The sequence below is a fragment of the Ciconia boyciana genome, chromosome 2 (assembly GCF_034638445.1).
Source record: "Ciconia boyciana chromosome 2, ASM3463844v1, whole genome shotgun sequence".
NCBI lineage: Eukaryota > Metazoa > Chordata > Aves > Ciconiiformes > Ciconiidae > Ciconia > Ciconia boyciana.
This window is the reverse complement of record NC_132935.1, coordinates 19,939,292-19,961,873: the sequence shown is the minus strand read 5'-3', so window position 1 is coordinate 19,961,873 and position 22,582 is coordinate 19,939,292. Positions and strand designations below refer to the sequence as shown.

The 22,582-nt window shown below is 38.6% G+C and overlaps 1 protein-coding gene across 8 annotated transcripts; it reads left to right on the top strand.

Moving 5' to 3' along the window:
* Positions 1 to 48: 48 nt before the first annotated feature.
* EBAG9 (estrogen receptor binding site associated antigen 9) lies at positions 49 to 20,687 on the top strand. Of its 8 annotated transcripts, XM_072852019.1 has the most exons (9): positions 98 to 235; positions 1,752 to 1,824; positions 3,180 to 3,375; positions 7,565 to 7,662; positions 11,076 to 11,154; positions 11,361 to 11,519; positions 13,604 to 13,711; positions 14,739 to 14,830; positions 20,131 to 20,684. In XM_072852019.1, the coding sequence occupies exons 3-9, from the start codon at positions 3,289 to 3,291 to the stop codon at positions 20,249 to 20,251; spliced, it is 744 nt and encodes a 247-aa protein (XP_072708120.1). In that variant the 5' UTR covers positions 98 to 235; positions 1,752 to 1,824; positions 3,180 to 3,288; the 3' UTR covers positions 20,252 to 20,684. The 8 variants fall into 8 exon arrangements, with proteins under 8 accessions (XP_072708121.1, XP_072708118.1, XP_072708122.1 ...); XM_072852017.1 differs by lacking the exons at positions 1,752 to 1,824; positions 3,180 to 3,375 and adding an exon at positions 5,585 to 5,709 and having other exon boundaries at positions 50 to 235; XM_072852022.1 differs by lacking the exons at positions 1,752 to 1,824; positions 3,180 to 3,375 and adding an exon at positions 6,464 to 6,639 and having other exon boundaries at positions 97 to 235; positions 20,131 to 20,683.
* The last annotated feature ends 1,895 nt before the right edge of the window (positions 20,688 to 22,582 follow it).

Here is a 22,582-nt window from a genome sequence, read left to right as displayed (position 1 = left end):
GCGCGAGCGCCGGTTGGCGGCGCGAGGGGAAGAGGCGCGGCCGGAAGGGGCGGGCCCGTCTCCTGGGTGACGGGAGGTCGAGATGGCGGCGCGGGAGGCGGCGGCGGAGCGGCGCGCGCCCGGCTTTGAATGAGGGGCGGCGGGCGAGGGCGGAGGCTGCGGGAGTGGCCGCGGGAGTGGCCGCCGCGGCCCCTGGCGCCCCGCGCCCCCCGGGGAGCCCTCCCCTTCGGGGCAGGTGAGCGGGGGGGAGCGCTTCCTTCGCCGCCGGCTGCCCGCTTCCGCCTCGGCGCGGCTGGGCAGGGGGCCCGGCCTCGGCGCCTTCCCGCCGCGGGGCCGGCCCTCGCGTTTCGCCCTCAGTAAAGCCCCTGCCACGTACCCCTCCGTGTGCTCGGGGCGCCCTGGCCCGGGGCGGTGTGGCCGCCGCCGCACCTGCGCCCCGCCGGCCCTCGCCCGCGGCCGCCCCGTGCCCCTGCCCGGCTGGTCCGGGCGCCTTCTGGGGTGGAGAGGGGGGGAAGTCTCACGGGCTGGGAAAAATATGCAGTGACTGACGAGTAGGTAGGCAGCGTTTGGGGTATGGGAGGCTTGGCACCCTGTGGAAAAGGGAGGGGCGGGGGGGGAGCACGTCCTGTCAGAGCTGGGGGGGAGGGGGGGGCGTCAGCTTTTTTTGGTGTTTCTAGGGACTCTGTGGGACTGCACTGCGTGGGGTTACCTAGTCTGAAATTTTTCTTTGTTCTTGCTGACTGACAACTTGCATAAAAATTAACGTGAAAGTTGCTTAGTACACCCTTAAAGACTTAAGAATCTCTTTAACAGGTCACAGAAAACTTAAGTGCTACCATCTGGCTTAGGTGCTGTCTCTAATAACATGCGAACCTGGGCTGTTCTGTAGAATAGTGGGGCCATGAATTTGCAATGTAAGTGCCTCAGTTGCACATCTAATGAAAAATATAGCTTGCTACTTTATAGTCTTTCTGAATACTCTAGAAATATGGACGTGCCCTGTAGAGACTTCTTTAAGCCATCTTGCATAGCATGTCTTGTATCTTGATTGTAAATAGCTGGTGCTTGTCACGACAGCAGATATTGCAAGATGATTTTCTAGTAGTGGCAGTCAGAGTGTGTTAATTTGTTGTCTCTGGCTTTCCCTGTAGATGCAAATAACTTAAGTCCAGGATGACTAATAAGGACCAAAACAGAACTGGGGTCTCTTAAACTCTGGTTCTGTGTCTGAGAACTTCTCCGGTGTTGCGAAGTCAGTTACATGAATTAGTACATTATGTCAAAGACTTCCTGCAAATGTGAACAAAGTTGTAGTGTAGTATCATAGGATTGCATGACTTCAGTCTTCATTCTGTATGCTGGTTTTCAGAAGGCAGTAGCATATATAGATAAGGAATTGTCAAAAAATGACTGTGATTAGTCAGCGGATGTAAACTTTCTATTTTAACTAACGTTGCCTTGAAAAATAGAACTTATTCTAATTCGGAACAGAAAGCTTCAACAGTTCACGTTAACAAGATTGGAACTATATTCAGTTTATTGGAGAGGAAGGGGTGAGATGAGGTAGTATTACTGCAGAAGTTTTATGGCTCTAGGAGTAGCACATTTTTAAAAAAAAGTTGAAACTCCGTATGTTTTATAAGAGTGTTGGGTGTCTAGGAATAACTTAGGAATTGCCAGCATGCACCAATTTTTACTGCCTTTAGTTAGAGAGACAAACATTCCTTCTTGAATTTTGATATCTTCTGCAGCTCCTGATAGTTGTGAAATCTCTTCCTGGATTTGAGCACCTTGGATGACTTGGCTCACTCCCATAAATCATAGGTAGAGTAGTTTTCTCTCCCAGCTACCTCACAACTGCCTAATTAGGGTGCCTGCATTGAAAGTTGGAGCATTAGTATTGAAACTACAGTGCCTATTATGGACATTCCCTGACCACCTACCTATAGTTTGATAGAGGAGATGCCTCCGAATCTTCCCTTTGTATTCCGCTCCTCTCTCTAATGCCATAGTAGCACGGCTTGAAGGTTCAGTCATTCTGACATTTAATCTATCCATTTATCAAACTCAGTGGTAAAGACATTGGCCTGGTAAGATTTTTCCTCCTCCTCCAGTGTTCCCAATATTATGTTTCTATATAAACTGATTAAAAAAACTCAGCCAAACAAAAAACAATCACAGAAATGAACCAGGAAGAGGAGAGTGGAACCTCCTCATTAGGCTACAGAATCATGGTTCCTCTCCGAAATGGAGGAGATGCTGGTTATGCCTTCCAGTACCTGACAGAATGCTGTTCTTGATCATTGTGTTGCCCTTTTTAAAATACAGAATGTCTTTGTACATCTTGTAATGTACATGATTTGGAGGAGGAGTTGCGTGCTTGAAAATAAACAGGTTTTTTAACTCTATCTACTAATTTTCATAAGATTCCATCTCCCTGTAAACCTACTTGGGAATCTTCAGACTGATGTGGCCACTCTACTGCTGTAAAATTTCATACAAAATGAACTTTTAAGAAATCCTATCCTTGCCACTGAAACTGGACTAATATGGTACTTGCTAGGTTTTTATCAGCTATTCTAGTGAAAACATACTGGTTCAGTGGTGCGTTTGTGGAGTTTTGGTGCTGACACTTGTAAGCACTCAAGGCCACGTTAGTCTTTTGTACTAGGAAATGGACTTCTTATTTTGCTTTAGGAGGGTGAGGCTTTTTTTATGGCTACTCATGTAAATATGTAGTTGGCAGGGAACCTTTCAGTTTCAGACAAGTTATTTTTAGTCTTGATTTAGATGCCATCCTTTGGCTATTTAGCTAGCTGTGTTTAATATAAGTTAAAGTCACTGTTTCCAAGATGTCTTCATGTATTCATTCTAGAGTCACAGATGAGCTGATGTGAAAGAAAATGTAATCAATTCACAAAGCACTGGTAATTCAAGGCAGAAATTCCATTCCGAAGATGGTGATATCTAAAGAAAGCAATACAGTACAAATCAGTCTGCATTGTAGAGGAACAAAGGAGAGCAGGATAGGTGCTCTATAATATGAGTGTTTTGACATCACTGATGACATCACATCAAACAAGTCTCTGAAGCAATTTTAGTGCCACAAAGAGACTTTGTTTTAGAATTGGTTCTGTCTCTTGAAATGTTGTTTAAGTGGTGTTTGTATGTACAATTAGGTATGAAAGAGGAAGTGCTTCTCCAGATGACAACGTGCTCATTGTACTGTGATGGCCAGCGAGAGCCTTGCTTATTGCACCATAGTTGACTAACTCAGCTGGACTGTGTATGCCACGGACGATTTGCTGGCTAGTGTCAGTGAAGTCGGAGGTGCCAGGAGTTCCTACGCAGCCATGGCTGCAAGCTGAAAGCAATGTAAAAATGTTTCACTTCAATAAACTTCTGAACTTTGCCTCCCTTCACTATATTTCCTTTATGGATCCATAAAATGTTTTTGAGGATAAGTTGCCTTATTCTTCTGACTTGGCTCTAATGTGGTTAACATCTTGCTGCTGCTGTGCTTTAATCCTTTCTGTGCTCATCTTCCACGTGAGCAACTGCTTCGGCTTTTTACCAATAGAAAGCAGTATGAGCTATGCAAGTCAAACTCCACCTAAATTTGGTGTCTGTTACAAAATCGTTGCATTGACTGCTAGAATTAAATTAATTAGGATTCATGTCCTGATTTATTTTCTTATTTATATCTGTTGTAATGGAACTTAAAAGTTCAGTTGACAGTAAGTCTGATAAATGTAATACATCAGAAGCAATCTCAATAATGGGAGAAGGAAAGCTCTATCCCATTTTACAAATGGGAAGCTGAGGCATGAGGCGTGATATGCACAAGGGTGTATCAGGCTGACAGACAACTCCATCAGATTTTCTGAATTCTAGTCCAGTGTTTCACCTTTGCCTCCATCTGTTAAGAAATGTTCTAGGATTCTTGCTGGAGTACTGCCACTTTGTATTATGTCTCTGCGCCGTATCACAGTCGGCTGCTGATACAATTGTAGTTCGTTTTGGGATTGATTGTCAGGGAAAGGCTTAAGAGAAGAAAATGAAGAAAGAAGGTGGTGGCCCTGCCATTTAGCATTACGCTGTTCAGTATTTGTTCGCATTCATGAGATAAGGAAGATTTATGGCTGTGCTTCTTTCCAGCATTTGAGAAAGATGGACAACAAGAAAAGAATGAACAAAGTTGTTTAATTTAACAAGTTTAGTGTAATGGTATCAGGTGAATTAAGTTTTCAGTGAACTCAGGAAATATTAAGGTTCCATGTACATTTGTATTCATACAACTGTTTCAGAATATAAAATTATTTACCTTTGAGAAAATTAATTAACTTTAAAAAACAAAACAAAACCTAAACCTAAACACAAAAAACCCCCCGCAAACCCAAAAGGCACCAAAGAAAACTCAAAACCTTTAGCATACATTTGACTTTTCTTTTTGGGTCGTGCTGTCCTTAGAGCAACAATGCAGATGCTTCAAGTGCTGTTTCAGAGACTGGGGAGAATGCTTCACTTGTCCTAATATTGAGCCAATAATTGGTTCAAGATTCTATTTTAAACAGGTTTAGGATATTGCTAAAATTAATGCATATATACTGCTTCGTATCTTCATCAGCAGTATAAAAACTAGATACACTGATGAAAGTACTTTTTAAAGGTGGAGGTTTGCTAGTATTACTATGGCTAGCTGATAGCATATTGTTGCCAAAACTCTGGTTGTGCATCTGACAATTTGTAGTGTACAGAGCTTAACTTAACTGGGAAGACTACAGTCAAAGTTCAGAGAAGAGGCAGGCAAAACAGTACTTACTGTCTTGAAGGGCCTAGTGCTGCCACAGGTGAAGTGAAATGCAGTTCTAACACAAATACGTTATGTGATTGTGTGTGTGCCTCTCATCATAACTTTGAAGTTTTTGAATGACATATAGAAAGTGGAGAGGGACAAGTTATCTGGTTGTTACGGGTAATGATGATAGCTATTGAACCCTGCCAAACAGGCATACTGGTGATATTGGAAATGTAGTCACTCATGTATAGGAATGACCTGGGAAAAATGGATTAACTTCTGGTGGCTAATTCTTGTCAGCAGTGGACCTCACAAGCTTGCAAGCCAGAATTCTTGTGGATTCTGGTTTTTTAGTTGTATAACTTTATATTGGGAAGTCAGTACAGTATAGAATTTGATAGATTAAAAAAATTATTAGTTGAGAAACTGGTGTTATGTATATACATATATTTATGTACACATATATATACATATATATTTATGTACACATACATATATGCGTGTATATATGTGACACACTTGAACATTGTTTTGGTTTTAGTTTTGCACTTAGCTAATAAACTTCTCAGTCCTTTGAACTTAGGCACAAATAATATCAAGTCTGCAGAAGTTTTTGAGTAATGGTTGCTTCCTGAAACAACCTTTTCAGTCAATAATTTGTTTTTTAATTTAGGATTTGTCTTGGCTGTCTACTGTGGCAGTTAGGTAGGCTAAACAGTGGGGAAAATGGCTTTACCTTTTCTAACGTTGAGTACTTTTCTACTCCTTCCCTCCTGCCCCCCCAAGCCAATAGAAGAGTGAATTCTGGTAGAGAAGAGTGGAGTGAGCTTCTAAACAAGCTTCCTTTCAGAAAAGACGTACCTTTATTCTCATTTCAGCAGTTCACCTGCTCTTCATACCTCAAATCCCAGGTAGATGGTTTCTAGCTGCCTCTTTTAAAAGTAACAATTTCTTTCACCAATTCAGTGTTAGTTTGCAATAATTTCTACCTTTAGAATAGAGAACTGTCCATCTAGTTGCTATCCACTGTTTTTTCACTAACTTCCACTATTTCTGAATCCTTCAAATTCTTGACTGATGCATTCTCCTGTCACCTAGATATTGTCAAAATTTCTTACTCCAGAAGGTAAGGAAGTGCTTGAGCACAATACAAAATGATAGTCCTGTCTTTAAAACTAAAAGCTAAATGTGTTGGACGGTGTCTGCTGTTCTTGCTTCTTTGTGGGAAGTTTGACTGTTCCCTCTTCCTGTTAGATGAAAAGCTCATTTAATACCCACTCTTGTATAAGGTTCTCTACATTTTTAAGTCTCCCATGAAATGAGATTAAGACAACGCTAGTGTTGAAGTAGAGGTGAAATGTGTCCTGTGAGGCCTCTCTCCTGAGCTACAGCTTGGTAGTGTGGTCTGTAATTTGGCGGTTACTTACTGACTTAAGCCTTCCATTTTACAGTAAAAGGGCCTGTTTGTTTAATAGCCACCCTGTATGATTTTTCAGTAGCAGAAATTCCTTATCTGGACTGTATGTGAAGCAATATTTCCAGTACTATATTACTACAGTGTTTAATACTAGTTACATTATCTACCAAATGAGCACCAATAAAAAATAGATCTAAGCTCCATGAAGCTCACAAATCCCATTATGTACTTTTTAATAAAATCCTCAGGGCAGTATTGGAGCAGCCTACCTAATGATCCACCTTCCTGACTCTTCCTAACTTAAAGCCTGGAATATAAAAAGTGATTTAAATGCCATAGCATATTTGAAATCAAGCTGTCCTTCCATGGAATACTCATGGCCTGAGGAAAATGTCACAGGGCTGCCTTCTCTTCTCACCAGGAGGTATGTTAAACTTATAACAGAAAACATTGTTACAAGTGTAGATGTATATAATGAAAAGATATTTGTGAAGTTTAACCTCTTCTTTACTCCAAAATCTTCACCTGTAGAAGAGAGAAAAGGGATCCTTGAATTACAGCACATAGGTACAGACTAAGTCTATGCTAATTTGAGGGGATCTGTTGGAATAATGTGGTATACTGAGTATAAATTCTCTAGATTATCAAATTGACACTGAAAAATAGCTGCCAACATAAGTGGCTTCAGCCAAAGATCAATTTTTTCTTGGCTGGGTTTGCTAGCATGATCCAGTCTGGCATAGGAATATTGATAGATCTAGGGGTTAACTGGTGCTATAGTGCACACAGGATGAACAGAGTCTTTCTTTGCTGATGATTTTTCAGTGACACTGGTTCTAAAATAAACAGTGTTTGTTCTTATAATACATTTCTATCAAAATGGAAACTAAATTTAAACGGCCAGTTTTGGGTTTTGACTTAATGACTGTATTTGTAATTTGTATATGCAAGACTTGCTCAAGCAAGTGTGAGCTTCTTACTGATGATTATTCTGTTCTCCTTGCATTTCTGCTCTTCAGTGCCATTGTTAGTGTCTAAAACAGATCAGCCGTACAGTCACTGCAATTGATTGCCCGCACTTCCCCTTTAAAAGTATCTTTAACTGTGACTTTACCTATGATCATGTGCTGTTTCTTTAAAGGCCATATACATTAGGTACTTGTATCATTCACATCAGTTAAATGTCCTGATAGTAGGCAGGTAGCATCTTCACTCCAGGTACCTCCTCTCTTTTCTTGCATTAATACAGTTTCACAGAATGCTCCTTGCTTATGAGCAACTAAGGAAATTGGCTTTAAGAACTATGTAAAGATGTATAATCCTCTACATCTAACTTTTTTCTTTTGCAGGAAAGGTTTCTCACCATGGCCATAACACAGTTTCGACTCTTTAAAATCTGTACTTGCCTGGCAGCAGTGCTTTCTTTCATTAAAAAGTTAATATGCAGGTAAACATGTCTTATTTAATTTGGTTACCTTTTCTTTTTTGATTACAAGTTCTTGCACTTCTTTCCTTCTCCCAACACCCACTCACCACTTTTCGCAGTTCTGATTTTACTAATTGCAAAACAGTCAAGACAGATAAAAACTAAGTTTAATTCATTCTTTAATCTGCGTATTCCTTCAGAGTTCAAAAGTCTATGTAGTGCAGTAGTGAGTTTATTTTGTGGTATGATAGCTCTAATGAGGAGTGTTTTCTAAACAGCTATGACAGGGTTTTAAAATTGCCTTTTAAAACTATCTGGTGTCAAACTTGAAGAAAAATTGTTCTCTGCATTTTCTAGAAGTACTTGGCAAGTGATATTTTGCTTTTTAAGAGGTTCAATTAATGGCAGCATCCACCCAGTCATCATTCAGTAGGATTTCATTATAAATGTAAGTGATTCTCATCCTGCTTTGTCAAGAAACAGTTGCCTGAAACTTCAGATTGTTCTGGCTATTGAAGATTCTTTCAGAAGTTTGGAGGACAGTGATTAAAGTTCAAGGGAACTGTTTTGTTGTTTTTTTTTTTTAATGAACATGACTTATTTTTGCTTACTCTTGTAAGTCATACTTAGTGTTCTTTTGAGTTGTAGACCCATGAATGCAACAGTGTAGTACCTAGAAGCATTCAAAAAACCCTCAAGAGTTATGGTTATATGATAGTAGAGTTCAATAGTACAGTAGCAGAGTACCTGAGGTAGACCTCAGCACTGTACTGTCATCTGAACTACAGTTGCTTCTTGCCACTCTTGCAGAATGTTGTTTTACATAAACAAATAGCAATCTAGAGAAATGTATTCTCCTTTTGTGTATGATGACTACTACTTTGCCAGTGAGGTTAAAGCATATGCAGAACGTGGTAGAAAAAAAATAACTGTTTATTTCCTGTTCACCTTTACTTATTCCAAGAATAAGAGGAAGCTCTCAACTGGTTGGTAAATTCACTACAGATCTAGTGAAGCTTTAAAAAGATACGTTTTAATGCTGCATACAACTATATAGATGTCAGCCTTAGTTCTGTGATTTGAATTCCAAATTAAATTAAGAATTCTTGCTGTTCAAGTTCTAAAAGAAGTCAAAACACTGAGTTGATGATAGCGTCTATATTATGTGGACCCTTCATCTCTTGTGTTAAGATAGCTTTTATAAGCAGGTAATTGTTTAGTAGGTGTAATGACAGTATTTTCCTCCGTTTTTCAACTTCTGAATGAACTAAATCCTTGAAATGAACAGCTGAGGAACTCTTGGGAGTAAAAAGTAGGAGAACTTTTCTGTGAATAAAAATTTGTTGAAAGAATGAAAATTTAAAATCTTTCACATAAGCAAGTCAGTGGATCAAATTAGTTCAGTCTGTTAACTACAGATGTTTCTCCTGTTTAATGTCAGCTTGAAAGCATAGCCTGATAAATTTTGTTTTTCCTGTAATGCACCCCTGCATATAAGTACGCCTGATAACCAGCAAATGTGATGTAATTAAATGTGCATTTTAATTCAATGGATATGAGCTAGTACTTATTTAGATTATATAGTTTATATTAGTTTTTAATTTAAGCAAATGTCTGTAGATATCATGCATCTTTCTAGTCAGTGTAAAGCCTATGTATAGTACTAGTCATCTCTTTAGTTAAAACTTTTTTTGATAAACAACAGCCTGCCTGAATTCACTGTTTCCAGGAAATAAAAGGTATAAGTATAAAAAGAGATGAAACTTCATTCTGTTTAAAATCTGTAGTTATCTTCTCCAGGTGAGAAGTCTGGATGCTGCTAATTAGTAAGGAGAAACAAAACCAAGAATTCTTGAGGCATTTGGCATCCAGAGCAGTGATCAGTATGTCTAGTGATGGTTGTGAAGCAACTGTTCCTATAAGCATCTTGTTCCCTATCTAGAAAAAGAAGTGGAGATATGTGGCCTTCTCAGTGCTGCCCTGTATAGCATATTCTTTCCCATGTTGTATGACAGAAGCTGTTTCCTCCCATCTTTGCTCTTGTCAATGTAATCATTTTGGCTAGATGAATGTTTGTTATAAGCCACTTGCTGGAGTTTTCTAGATCATATAAATAGAGAAATATATATAATTGCAGAAGTGATGGCTTAGAATAGCATTAAAGGTATGTATGTTGTACAGGTCTGAAGGAGGATGTTTTCAAGCTTGGGTTTCCTTTAGAGACATCAACTAAATCTAGTCAGGCAGAACTAGAAGTCTCTAATGTGTTTGAGGGAACAGTGTTTTCACCTTCCTTTACCCCTAAATTGTGTTGCTTTTCAGCTTAAAGGAACAGTTTCTAAAGGGGCTAATTATATAAAGCTTGAAAATTTGATGATAGCACCTGATCTTTCCTAAGGAAGAATCTATTGGGCTTAAAGTAGGAAAAATGTATCTAATCACTCACCAGGATGCAGCGGAGGTGGTATTGCAAGCAATTCAATTCAGCTATTCTGAGTTGATGGTAGAACGTTCTATAATAGTAAAACTAATGGATACAAATTCCAAATTGTAGTTTCCCAGTTGTAGTCTCATCAGTAGTAATAAATGAAACTTAACTTTTCCAAGCTGCAGAAGTTCAATTACATGACTATCTTGCTATAGGAGCTTACACTCCTTGGGAAAAACATGAGTGTGAGCCTGAATTTCATTCTTGTGTTGTAAGGTTTTAAAATACAGTGAATGTCAGCTAAGAATATTTTAATTATTATTGTGATCTTTGAATGCTGTCATTAAGTAAATATCTAGGTGGCTTATTTGCAGTGCATTAGTGTTTGTCTTCAATGAAAATTATTTGATGTAGTTGCTGAAATGCTTTCATTGAAACAGTATTCTTTAAGTAGAAGGATGTATTGAACAGAAGCTGTTGACTTGCATAATCTTGTACTAACTCTGTTTAGACTTTGAAGGAAAAAGTGCTTTAGAGGGGATTTCAAATCAGGCAGCTCAGAAAGCTATTTTTTAGACACAGCTTAACATGTAAGACAAGTAGAAAGATTTCTCAGCTTACAGTAGAATTGGTTATCTTTGAACGAATGTAGGTCGATAGTGCTTGCTTCATAAGCACTGCCATCTAAAACTTGTAACTGTATGCAAATAACTGAGTTAACTTGTCAATTTTCATATTTCTTAGAGTTGTTTCTCCTCTATTTCCATTGCAGTTTGAAAAGTAAATTGCACTTTGAAATTCTTATGAGCACTGCTTTAAATTCATGATTAAATTCCTTTGTTTAGCAGACTTTTACTGGCAGTAGTTAATATTAAGGTAGTTTAAGCACTTAATGTTTTAGCCATGACCATTTTGAGTAGTGCTGTTCTCAGACTTCCTTTTTGTTTTTTTTAAACTTAGTGCTCATGTTTTCAGAGCTTGGAGGAATCCTACATTTTTCTTTCAGGTCTGGAAGAGGGCGAAAGTTAAGTGGAGACCAAATAACTTTGCCAACCACAGTGGATTATTCATCTGTTCCTAAACAGGTAATTGCTTAAGTGGTAGGTGACTTAATCACTCTGTTAAATGATTATTTATTATACCAGTCCTACAGCAGGATTTGTATATATCTTAGAAAGATATAATATTATTATATATGCTATATGATATTAAGTATATATCTTAGCAAGATATAAGAAGACAAGTTTTTAGTTGCATATAATATTAACTTGTACCATGTACTTCTGTTCAGCCAGAAGTAGAAGACTGGTCTTCATGGGATGAAGATGCACCTACCAGTGTGAAGATTGAAGGTGGCAATGGTAATATGGCTGCTCAGCAAAATCCTTTGGAACAAATGGAACCTGATTATTTCAAAGATATGACGCCAACTATAAGAAAAACTCAAAAAGTAGGTATTGTGCTTTCAACTATACTTATGGAGGGTTTTCCTTGCTTTGAAATAGGCTATAAGTAAATTGGCAACTTATAGAAGGTGCTTCTGGTAAAATTAAGCTGTCCTATTGAATTGAGAATAGGTGCTTATGTCTAGTCTAACATGTCCAATTAAAAATACTGACTCTTTGAGATCTTACTAGATGTGATGCTATTTAATGTTTACATCTTTAGTCTTAATGTCATTGGAAGCTTATGAAGAATTTCGTAGTCTGAAGGCTCGGGGAAGTATAATGTGAGAACCCTCAAGTCACTTTAATTCTGAAAATGGAACCACTCTGTTACCATACTTGTGCTCATACCTTTCAATTATTTAACAGAGACATTCCATGTTCTGCTTTGCTGAAGTTTGAGGTAGCAGCACTGCTGTTTCAGAAAACGATGGTTACTTGTTTCACCAAGTTATATTGGGGAGGCTGGAATTAGGGAGCTGATGTTTCAAATTAGCTTGCTCTTCAAATATCTATTTTTATTATGGAGACAAGACAGAAGGGCATACCCACAAGAGCATTGAGACTGTAAATAAATGCTGATTAAACTTCTGGTACATTGCAAGTTTTGTTTCTACGTGGAAATCTTCCAGCTGGGTACTTACAGGGCTTTGAGTCAATTGGGAAACCTTTTTCACAACGAAGGCAGTCAAGCACTGGAACAGATTACTAGAGAGGTTGTGCAGGCTCCATCTCTGGAAGTTCTCAAGACCCAAGTGGATAAGCCCTGAGTACCTTCATCAGCCTCAGACTTGGCAGTGCTTTGAGGAGGAGGTTGGATTACAGACCTCCTGAGGCCTCTTCCAACTTGAATCTTCTTGTGGTCCTATGAACTGGAGATGATACTGGGGTCAGTTTTCTGTACATTCAGGATCTGCAGTATTCTGTGGACTAAATTCTAAGGATTTTGATCTCCCAAAATCTGGGGGCAGAGGAGAGCTAGGAGAGAGGTAGATTTCTCCTTTGTATCTAATGACATTTTTCACCTAATAAGTTGAGCTTCAGGTACAGAACAAAACTCGAGAAGAGTCCATGCTGTTTGAATACTGTATACTGGATTTAGTTTAAACATATCTCTAGGGATGACTGCAGGCACCGTAAAGAACATTCCTGCTAACTTGGCCTTGTTACCACCCTTAAATATGAATTTGCATTTGTATTTCCACCAAATCTGGGCTCAATATGAACACCAAGATCTGAGGTGGAATCTACTTGTGTTACCACTCATATCTACAATGTCTGGAAATGGAACTTCAGTGAAATAACAGAGTCTGTCATTGCTAAGTAAGATGGTCTAGTCATGTTTCCTTTCTTGCATTGGTACTAGCATTTGTACAGTCAGTGGAACTGTGAATCTACCTCTTTTGGAAGCAGCAAAGACTTGAAGTAGGCTAAATAAAGTGAGTAAGTTTGTATCTCGAGGTCAAGACAAGTAAGGGATATGTGATCTTAGCAACCATGTTAAGTTTGCTATAAGCCTTTTAGGAGAAGCATTAGTGCATGTCTTTCAGCCAAATCAGTATGGAGCTTTACCAGCTGATGTGGTAGTGAATTACATTTCAACTATTGAAACTTAAATTGTCTGCACAGATACGCTATTGAAGTAGCTAAGAGAGGTCATGTTCCAAAGCAGTATAGCTGTGCAAGCAGTGCTATCCTCAAGAGTGGTATCTTACAGTTACCTATCATGGAAGCGGGATTTCTCCAAGGAATATGTCATGTAATTGGTAGCTTATATGAGTACTGGGAGATGTGGCTATTTGATCTGTAATTCTTTGTGCCCTTTCTCTGTCTTAATACAGCCATAGGGTTTCCATGTGACTTTAGAAAAAGCTAGTGGGGGGAGGAGGGAGTTCATGTGTCTTTTGCATTTAGCTTCTCTCACTTACCAGTTCATTTGGCTGTACAGCTTCCAGAACCTGAGCAGGTTTGAGAGACAGTGCAGTGTTGTGTAGCTGTACCTTCACAGGCACAGAGTTATGTGATCACCAAGGAATCTGTGCAGTGCTTTGACTTATCACTTGTCATTCCTTTTTTTGAATACTTTCAGATAGTTATTAAAAAACGAGAGCCTTTAAATTTTGGGATTCCAGAGGGAAACACAGGATTCTCTAGCAGATTAGCAGCTACACAAGATATTCCTTTTATTCACCAGTCTGTAAGTATGCTCTAAATATTGGTCTTGTATTTGACAGTTAAATGACTGTTCTGTAGGAGAAGGAATAGTCTCCCTAAGGTCTGCATTGTGGGGAGCAAGAGGAATAGTTGTGGAATGATGTAAATTGTTTTAAAATTGAGTATTTGGTTCAAAGCAATGAAGTAGTTAATCCAATTTTAACTAATTTATTCTACTGAGAAACTTAACAGATCAGTGATAAAAAGGTAAGAAGCTTCCAAGCACTTGTGTACTTGCAAATCTTCCAAAGCAATGGGCTATACTTTTTTTTTTTTTGGATTCTACACAGTAAGTTCCTAGCAAAAGAGTAGAAGGTGCTTCCCCCCAACCCCTGAAAGCCTCTGTGTTACCTTTGCTTTATTATCTTGGACCCATTTTTACCTTTCTGCTTCTCCCTTCCTTTCTGTAGGGATTGTATTCTAACAGTCTCCTAATTTCTGCTCTTTAGCCTTTGAAAAAATAGTCTAGTTACCTAACAGCCTGACTATTTAGAGGGACATGCTCTCTCTCTTCCCCTTTGTCTTCTTTAACAGTGCTTCTGCTTTGATTAACATAGTGCACTAGGCAGAAAGCAGTACAGAATGGTCATACCACTTCCTCAGACTGTCCATAATGAAAATAATTCAGGAAAGGACTTCTAGTGAGTAAAAGCAGCACTCAAGTGATATTGGACACACAAACATGTAGATGTACATGTTGGTTTGTCCATGCAACTTCCAGAAGTCTTTTACACTATCTGCTCAATTCATCTCCTCAACTTATCTTCTCCTTCCTAAAAATGCACTCCAGTACTTCCTTCCTTCCTTTGTTACCCACTAATAGAATCCAAAAAACCCTCCAACAATTAACTGGAAAAAGTCAGTATTAGAGCAGGGGAAAATGCATAGACAATAAGCTGAGAAGTACTGTGATATCTCAAATATTTCTTAAAGTCTGACGCATCAAGGTTAAAAATAACTGTTTTATCTAATTTTTCCATGTGCTTAGAGCTTCTCTTCTTTTGTTTCAGCCTGAACTGGGAGACTTGGATACTTGGCAGGAAAATACTAATGCCTGGGAAGAAGAGGAAGATGCTGCTTGGCAGGCAGAAGAAGTTCTTAGGTAACTGAAAATAATGTAACACCATGTAAACTTTTACATGTAAAAGATTCAAATACAGGTTTGTTTGTTTGTAACATCTTTCTGGTAAGTGCTAAGAATTGTTAAACAATTCTTAAGACAAATTATTTTTATGCATCTAATCTCTATGTAAGTGGTACTTGGCAGAATACATTTTGGATGTAATCAATGTAGTAGATGAGATAGCGGGGGAAATCTGAGAATCACTGGGACATTAGAACACGATATTAACACACACACCCCCCCCCCCACACACACACCCCCAAAAAACCCCCAAAACAAACCAACAGTGCCCCCCCCAACTCAGCAATTTATTGTGTACAATTAACATGTTTCAACTTGATTAAGTAAACTACCACTGGATGTCCTTATAAAAAGGATCATAACCATGTTCTGTAAAGTAAAAATAGTTCAGGATAGAAGGTGAAGTGATAAGCCTGTTCTTGGAATCCCCGTGGGACCCATGCTTTTCTAGCTAACTTAACTAAACTAGCTGATAAGGCTCAAATGTAAAATCGGTGTCTTGCACAAAATTAGCGTGAATACTTCATTTGTTCCATTTGTGTTCTTTTCTTTCATCTTAAGAACACATGGAAGGAGTATGAAGGGTAAAGAGATGCAGATTGAGTTTAAGCTAATCACATGCAATGCTTTGAATTGGCAGTGACTTATGTTAACCTGTTTCATTTCAAGGTTTTGTTAAACTTTGATTGCTACATCATCAGATAACCTGCCTCAGATGGCTCCAGCTTCCTAAACTGCTCTCGTTCTGCTCACAAAATCACAGATACGTGGCTTCAGTGGGACAATAGTGATAATATGAAATAAGGACATGATATATTCAAAAATCATTGTAGAACTGTGAATCTTTAAAGGGAAAAAAGGTATTTTTGCAAAAAAAGGATTCTGGTCAACTGTTTATTGTAATATATGGGAAAATTTACTTTTTTCAACCAGTAGAATAAGACAAGAGGGGAGTCACCAGAACACTTCTGATGCATTAATGATAGATAATAAATTCAACCAATTCTAATTTTGTCAGTCTTGCTCTGCAGCAGCTTAACATGTGAGAATAAGGCTGTAATGTAAATATTTTTGTGAACTTAATCAGATACCTCTATGTGTACATTCTGGTCAATATCTTGGGGTTTTTTTAACATCAGTACCGAAACTGTTTCAGGTCCTGTCTTTCACTAATGTGTCACAGAACTACAAGCATTGTGATATGAATGATGTGCCTTTGGGCTGTTTTTGTTCCAAGGATAGTACCTTTTCCCGTAAAAGAATATCAATAGGCTCAGTAAGATCTTTAATCTCTAGAGTGCAATCTACTGAGGCTGAATCTGTGATGCGCCAGACAAAGAAAATGAAAGACGATGAAAAATGCTGCTTTTTTTTGAACTGAGAAGTGAAACAACTGCTTTTGCTAACTGCAGAGGCTGCATTGTACTTTAATTAACCCTTACCACATTCCATTACAGATGTTTTTAGGACTATGGAAAGAAGTACTCAAACTTTCCGAACCAGGGAATTGTCTTACACAAATTAGCTACTACAAATAATCTGGTGTGTGCATATGCCAGCTCATTTCTGGAGTGTAAAATTTGTGTAGTGGATATTCCCAGGATGGTCAAAGATATACTGTCTGCCAGTTGTCGGGTGCATGCTCTAGAATGCTACTAAGAGCGAGCTCTTATGTGGTGGTAGTAGCGGGGTTTTCCCACAAACTCCATTTTTCAAAGTGTCATCTTATTTGATTGAAGCTGTTCTAAAGATTTCAGCCTGGCATGTTTACTATTGAAAGGCTTCAGCTCAAGTGGTTATTTTTCATAGAATTCCTCCCTGCCCCTACTAAAAATTATCAAACTTTACTTCTAAAAGAAGGGATGCATATGTGTCCAAATATTTCCAGTAAATGGAAAGAACATGATTAGAACTGTAACTGTCTGTATTACATGCTGCTTGGCCAGCTATGAATGGCTACCTCGGTACAACTGATCATTGTGTAAGCTGTATCCCAGCTGTGTGAAGTAAAACCTTTGTTTTATTCATGACACATCAAATTACAATGTTTTTCGGTAATTGAGGAAAGTGCTGACTGATTTTTAGCAAGATTGATAGGAAATACCTTCTGCATTTACAGTTTCTCCTGCAGTAGACATCTGTGATGTAATTAACATCTGACATTTAACATAAAACTTAAGTATAGTACTTGACAGGCCTGGTTCTGTTTTCAACAGACTGTAGTAAGGAAGTGATCTGGAGTCTCCTCTTAATGCTAGAAGAGTGCATCTTGGTCTACAAAATGATCTGAAGATTTCAGACTGCTAAATGGGGGGCAAAGTCACCATAACCCTCCAGAGTGTTAACGCTGACTGTACTCCAGCAGTGCTTACTGAGAATAAGTGTGCAGAAAAAGTAAGGCTCTCCCTTCTCTAGCTGTGGCTGGGTACCTGTTGGTGCTCGGTTAGTATTCAGAACTGTCTTAGACTGGAATAATTTTTGTGTAGTAATGGAGTGCTGATCAGTCACGCAAGAATGGGCTGTGGCCTGCTAAATAGCAGAGAAGACTGTATCCTGTAGCCTTCTCTGGTGACTTAATGCATATGCATAACAGTTGAAATAAGCATGTATAGTAAGCCAAATGCTTCCTGGAATCAAAGCATGCTGAAAGGCAGTGCTGAGGAGTAGGCTACTAGTGCCTGAGAAGTTCCTGTAGTCTGTTTGTTTTTGTTTTTTTTTCCTGCTCCCCAGCAGGTTCTGGACTGGGATGCACTGAAACTTTCCAGTCAGTGATGAATCAGCATAGTGGACAATAAACTGGATTTTCAGTTAATTGAAGTTAGTTAGAACTTGGTTTCTTCTGCAAATTGTTGATACCTATTTGCACCTTTAGACTTTCTAATACCAATGAAGTTTTTTTCCCAGTGGGAACAGTTAAGCTAAATGCTGGTGCATTTTTAATTGTGTTGAAGTAAAAGACCAAATGGTATGAAATAATTCTTATTACAGTTATTCAGTGTATATATATATATATACTACATAAAAACATGCTGGAAGAAGAATGTCTGCTATCAGTGCTCTGATTATAATTAAGTGCTCTGCTAACCAATGAGAGAGGTTTAGGTTTTTTTGAACATGTGTTAGGAATGCAAAGCAAGGTTTACATCAGGAATGAATATTTTCCTGGTTTAAACAGCTTACATCATTCCATCCAAACTGCTGAACTCCTTGCTTTGGAACCCAGAAAAAGTGAGTCAGATATGGCTGCAGTTTGTCATAGGCTCTTCCTTTTTATTGAGAAATTAAACCTTTCTGAGCCTGAAAGGTAGTAACTTTATGTTGAAAACATGCAGGAAGTTTGGAATAGAGATCAATGTTTTGAATAATGACCAAGTAAAAGAGCAGTGGAAAGGTAATCACTTGTGGTAAGCTACTTGTTTATATTTTTTGGTGACTTCAGTTCCTCTATCTGAGGTGATGCGAAGGTCTTTTCTCATGAGGGTGTAACTGAAGTCCAATAACTCAGCCAGTAGAGGGCACGGAAACCACTTTTCTGTGCAGAGTTCTGTGTTGTGCGGTTTGTAAGGGGGATAAGAAACATGATCTGCTCTGACTTTCTTCACTTCAGAATTGCAAATGAATAGCAGCATTGCTTAACACCTTGTGGCTTTTTGGATCTCTGTCTCTACGTGCTGGCTGATGTACATATAGCTTCTTCCCTTCTGCATCAGTTCAGAGGTGTGGGGAATATAAGAAAATCTGCTACTGTAAAGTGGCAAATGTTATTACTCTGCATATGCTAGACTGACACCACTGTCAACTATCTGGCTTTCTGGGGGAATGTAGAATAAGGGGTCATCATCTCAAAAAAAAGTTTGGGCTTCCATTAACTTGGGAGGTAGATCCTGATATGAGTGACTAATTTCATTCTTCCGTGACAGACAGCAGAGCAGCTTAATATAGGAAAACTTCTAGCCATTAAAAATCAATCAAGGGAAACCATGAAGATATTTAGTAAGTGCAGTCCCTCTCCTGTCCAATACAAAGATATGTAGTCTTTGTACCTCACATACTTCTAAGTTTTGTGTGCCCAGTTTGTCTACCAGAATCTACCAGAGAAGGTTGCTTCAGGTGATGATAGTTTTTAATTCTGTATGTTTTACACATTTAAGTGGATGTGCACAGGTAATTTAGATACATTGAAAGTTCTCACTGCCTCACTGCCTTGTTAGTTAGAATTCTTTATTCTCTTTTAATGAGCAATTCTTTATTCTTACTGAATCTGTGTTAAATTTCACCTTTTCAAGTTAATGAAGTTTCATTTTTATTTTTAAAGTCCTCTTGCAAGCAACTTAGCAAATTTTTCATATCTAATAAACTCAGTCCAAAGCAGGAGTGACTTCCTTGCACCATTCTATTACTGCTTATGCAATACAGGAGAAAGCTGCAATGGGCCCCTTGGAGTATGGATCCTTGTTGCCCCTGCACCACTCGGTGATGTGTTCTAGCTGAAGTGGGGGAATAAAATGAGTGGATTTTTGTGTTGGTTTTTTCCTTTGCTCTAGTCAGCGATGTATTTGTTGAAATTGGAAACCTATTTCTGTAGACAGATTCTTTGAGCTAGCAGATAGTGATGTCTGGGGTTTTATGGCAGTGATAAGAAATAATGCTAAAAGATACACAACTGAAGACTTTTTTTAATTATTTTATTTCCTTAAAGGCTATTGTTTATATTTGTACTGAACAATAGAGTACAACACGGATCCTGAACACATGAAAGGGAATATGAGAAGTTATCCTCTCATCTCATCATGAGGAAAATGTTTGTAGTACTTGCATGACAAAGAGGATAGCTACTGATGCCTCTGCTGAGGGAAAGGGGGGATACAAGTCAGTGTTCTAGACAAGTTGAACTGTTTTGGTCTGAATTTGAAAAGATGGATAATCTCGCTACTCAAAGCATTAGATTATTTTTTTTCTTCTAAATAGCTCTAGGCCTTATAACTGTCGTACATTCACTGATTCACTCTGAATCTTTGAGAATTGAGTGGCTTTTAGATTGTAAAATATTTCAACAAATATTACTGTGTAAGCCTAGATTAATCTGAAAAAAGGACTTCAGCACAATAAAAGAATAACTGTTCTGAGCCTAACTATAGTAGACTGAAGCTCTGTTTTTATTAGTTACAATAATCTATTTATTGACAGAAACTTAAGGTACAACTATGCTGAAAATTGGATTCCTGTTATTTAGCAATTCACATTTTCTTTAATTACAGACAACAGAAGATAGCAGAAAGGGAAAAAAGAGCAGCAGAACAACAACGAAAGAAAATGGAGAAAGAGGCCCAAAGGCTAATGAAAAAGGAACAAAACAAAATTGGTGTAAAACTGTCCTAACAGAAACCAGGCATCAATGGAAGTGCCAGTGAAAAAGAGAATTTCAGCTCTACAACATACATATTGGTATTGATTTAAGTATTTCTAGGACTTCAACACACTGCTTGGTTTCAATGCATTCTTCAGGTCATATTGGAAGCCAGGATTCTCCCAAAGTATCTTGAACTACTAGTAGGTGGTTCTTAAAGGAGAAAAAAGCCCACAGCAAATCATGCCTTGATGGAATGATGTTTCCTGCAATAGTTCTGTTCCAGCACCCTTCTTTGCAGCAAAAGTGATTGAGCAAGGATGTTGATTGAAAGACACTCTTAATGAACAGCTCAAGCCTAGAGAAAATAATGTAAATATTCAGTGGTGGGAAATCTACTGTATTGTCTGTGCTTACCTGAAACATGTAATTAAACAGTTTTAAAGAACCCTTTGCTTCCTGCCTGATAAAGAATGTCTGCTTTTGCCTTTTTGTAAAAGTATTTACAAATGCTTCACAGTTTTCCATGGGAGATCATATTGACCTGTGCAGAAGAAAGTGACTTGTTACGGGTGACCTGCAACTCTAAATGTTCCCCGGGTAGAGTATGCCATGGTAGAGCACAAGTTACAGCTGAACACTAAAGTGGTTTTCTTGTCATTTGGTCACTTGTAGCTTCCTGCACTACCATGTGCGTTTGCAACTCTGCGGTGGCTACCAGCAGTGGCATCGCTACAGAGCAGTGGTGCACGCTGCTCCTCTCTTATGAAGCCTGATGTTGTGAATGTAGGGGAGTGATTTAATCACTTACTTGTATTGGTAAATTTGTATTTTTAGCAGAAATTCTTTTACTTCCTACAGTTAGGAAAAAAAATCCTCACACCTTATACTCATTGCATAGGCAGTATAATTGGAAAAAAAATTTGTCTTCCTGTTAATAAAGCTAGTGTGAAAATTCTCAGTTCAGTTTACAGCACTTCTCAAATTCCATTTTTGTACACTTACTGTATGTATGTACAGTGGAATTCCTCTGGGAAAAGTGTGCAAGGTAGAGGATGCAGTAGAAGACAACAGTGCTTTAATGAAGAAGAAATGTTAATGTCTGCTGGAAGGAAAGGTGGGTAGAAGGAGGGGAGTCTATGTGGTTCTTATGTCCAGCTCAGAGCTTCAGTGAATACCTTCTCCATCTTCTGTTGTGTGGATGCTATTATCCCTGAATTCATGGGTCGTGTGGATTTCTTATCTTGTGACAGATGAGTGAAGACAGCAAATTCTGTGCCAGAGACTTGTTCCCTGTGCATAGAGGGCACAGTGAAGTTGTAAAAGAATGGGAAGAGGTAGGGGGCTATCTGAATAAATCATATCTGCCTAGAAAAACAGAATTTTTAACTAAGTTGTAAGTAGATTCTGACACAAGTTGTGCTTAAAAGATATGGAATTGAGAAAGCAAGACAGTAAGAATTATCTTTAATGGCCTTAGTCACGGAGAAAAGTTTTAAAAAATGTTTAGTATGCTTGTCATACTGCTTCAAATCTTGCACGAGTCAACTGATTTGACAGCAATTTTCAGATATAAAAAGTCCTTGAGAAATGCTGAATTTTGAAATGCATTTTAGAAGGCAACAATATGCACTTTTGTGCATATTTTCTGCACAAGTGTTCTGGCTGGAGTAGAATGCATGACTACCGTCTGTGCAGACTAAACAGTGGTATGGCAAGCAAATCTGCTCCTAGTACACACCTCTAAAGTACCTAACGGTGGACAGGACTGTGAATAAGCTTTAATAACAATCTGTGTCTGTCCTTTTAACCACACTGATGAAGTGAGGAGGTACAAGTTATAATTATTTCACTATTGCTGACACAGAGCAGGGAAACCTAATATCTATTGCCTACTTAAGGTAAAACCTGTTGGAAGCTACATCTCATCTCTTAAAAAAAAATCAGTTTAGTGCTTACTATTGCTATTTCTGAGACAATGTAAATTAGATGCAAATAAATATTATTTATTAAAAATAACAAAACATGGGCTAGTTAATAAAAAGTTAGAAACAAAGCCCCTGGATACACCATGAAAGCCCAAAGTTTTTTTGAGCCTTCAGCCATTGTAAAAACCATTAGGTGCTGCCACCTTCTTGCATGTCAGCCCTCCTGCATTGCTTTTCCCTCTCCTGCTGTGTACTCACGCTGTTTTGCTGTTCTTCCTCCCATCTACCTGCCTGTACTTGAGCACAGCTGCTCTAGGAATTACTCCTATCTCCTCTACCATGTGCTGACATAATGCCAGTACGGATACGGTGCTCTTGTATGTAGTATCTTGCATGTTAAAAACCTATGCATTGGTATCTGTTTCATCTTTTTCC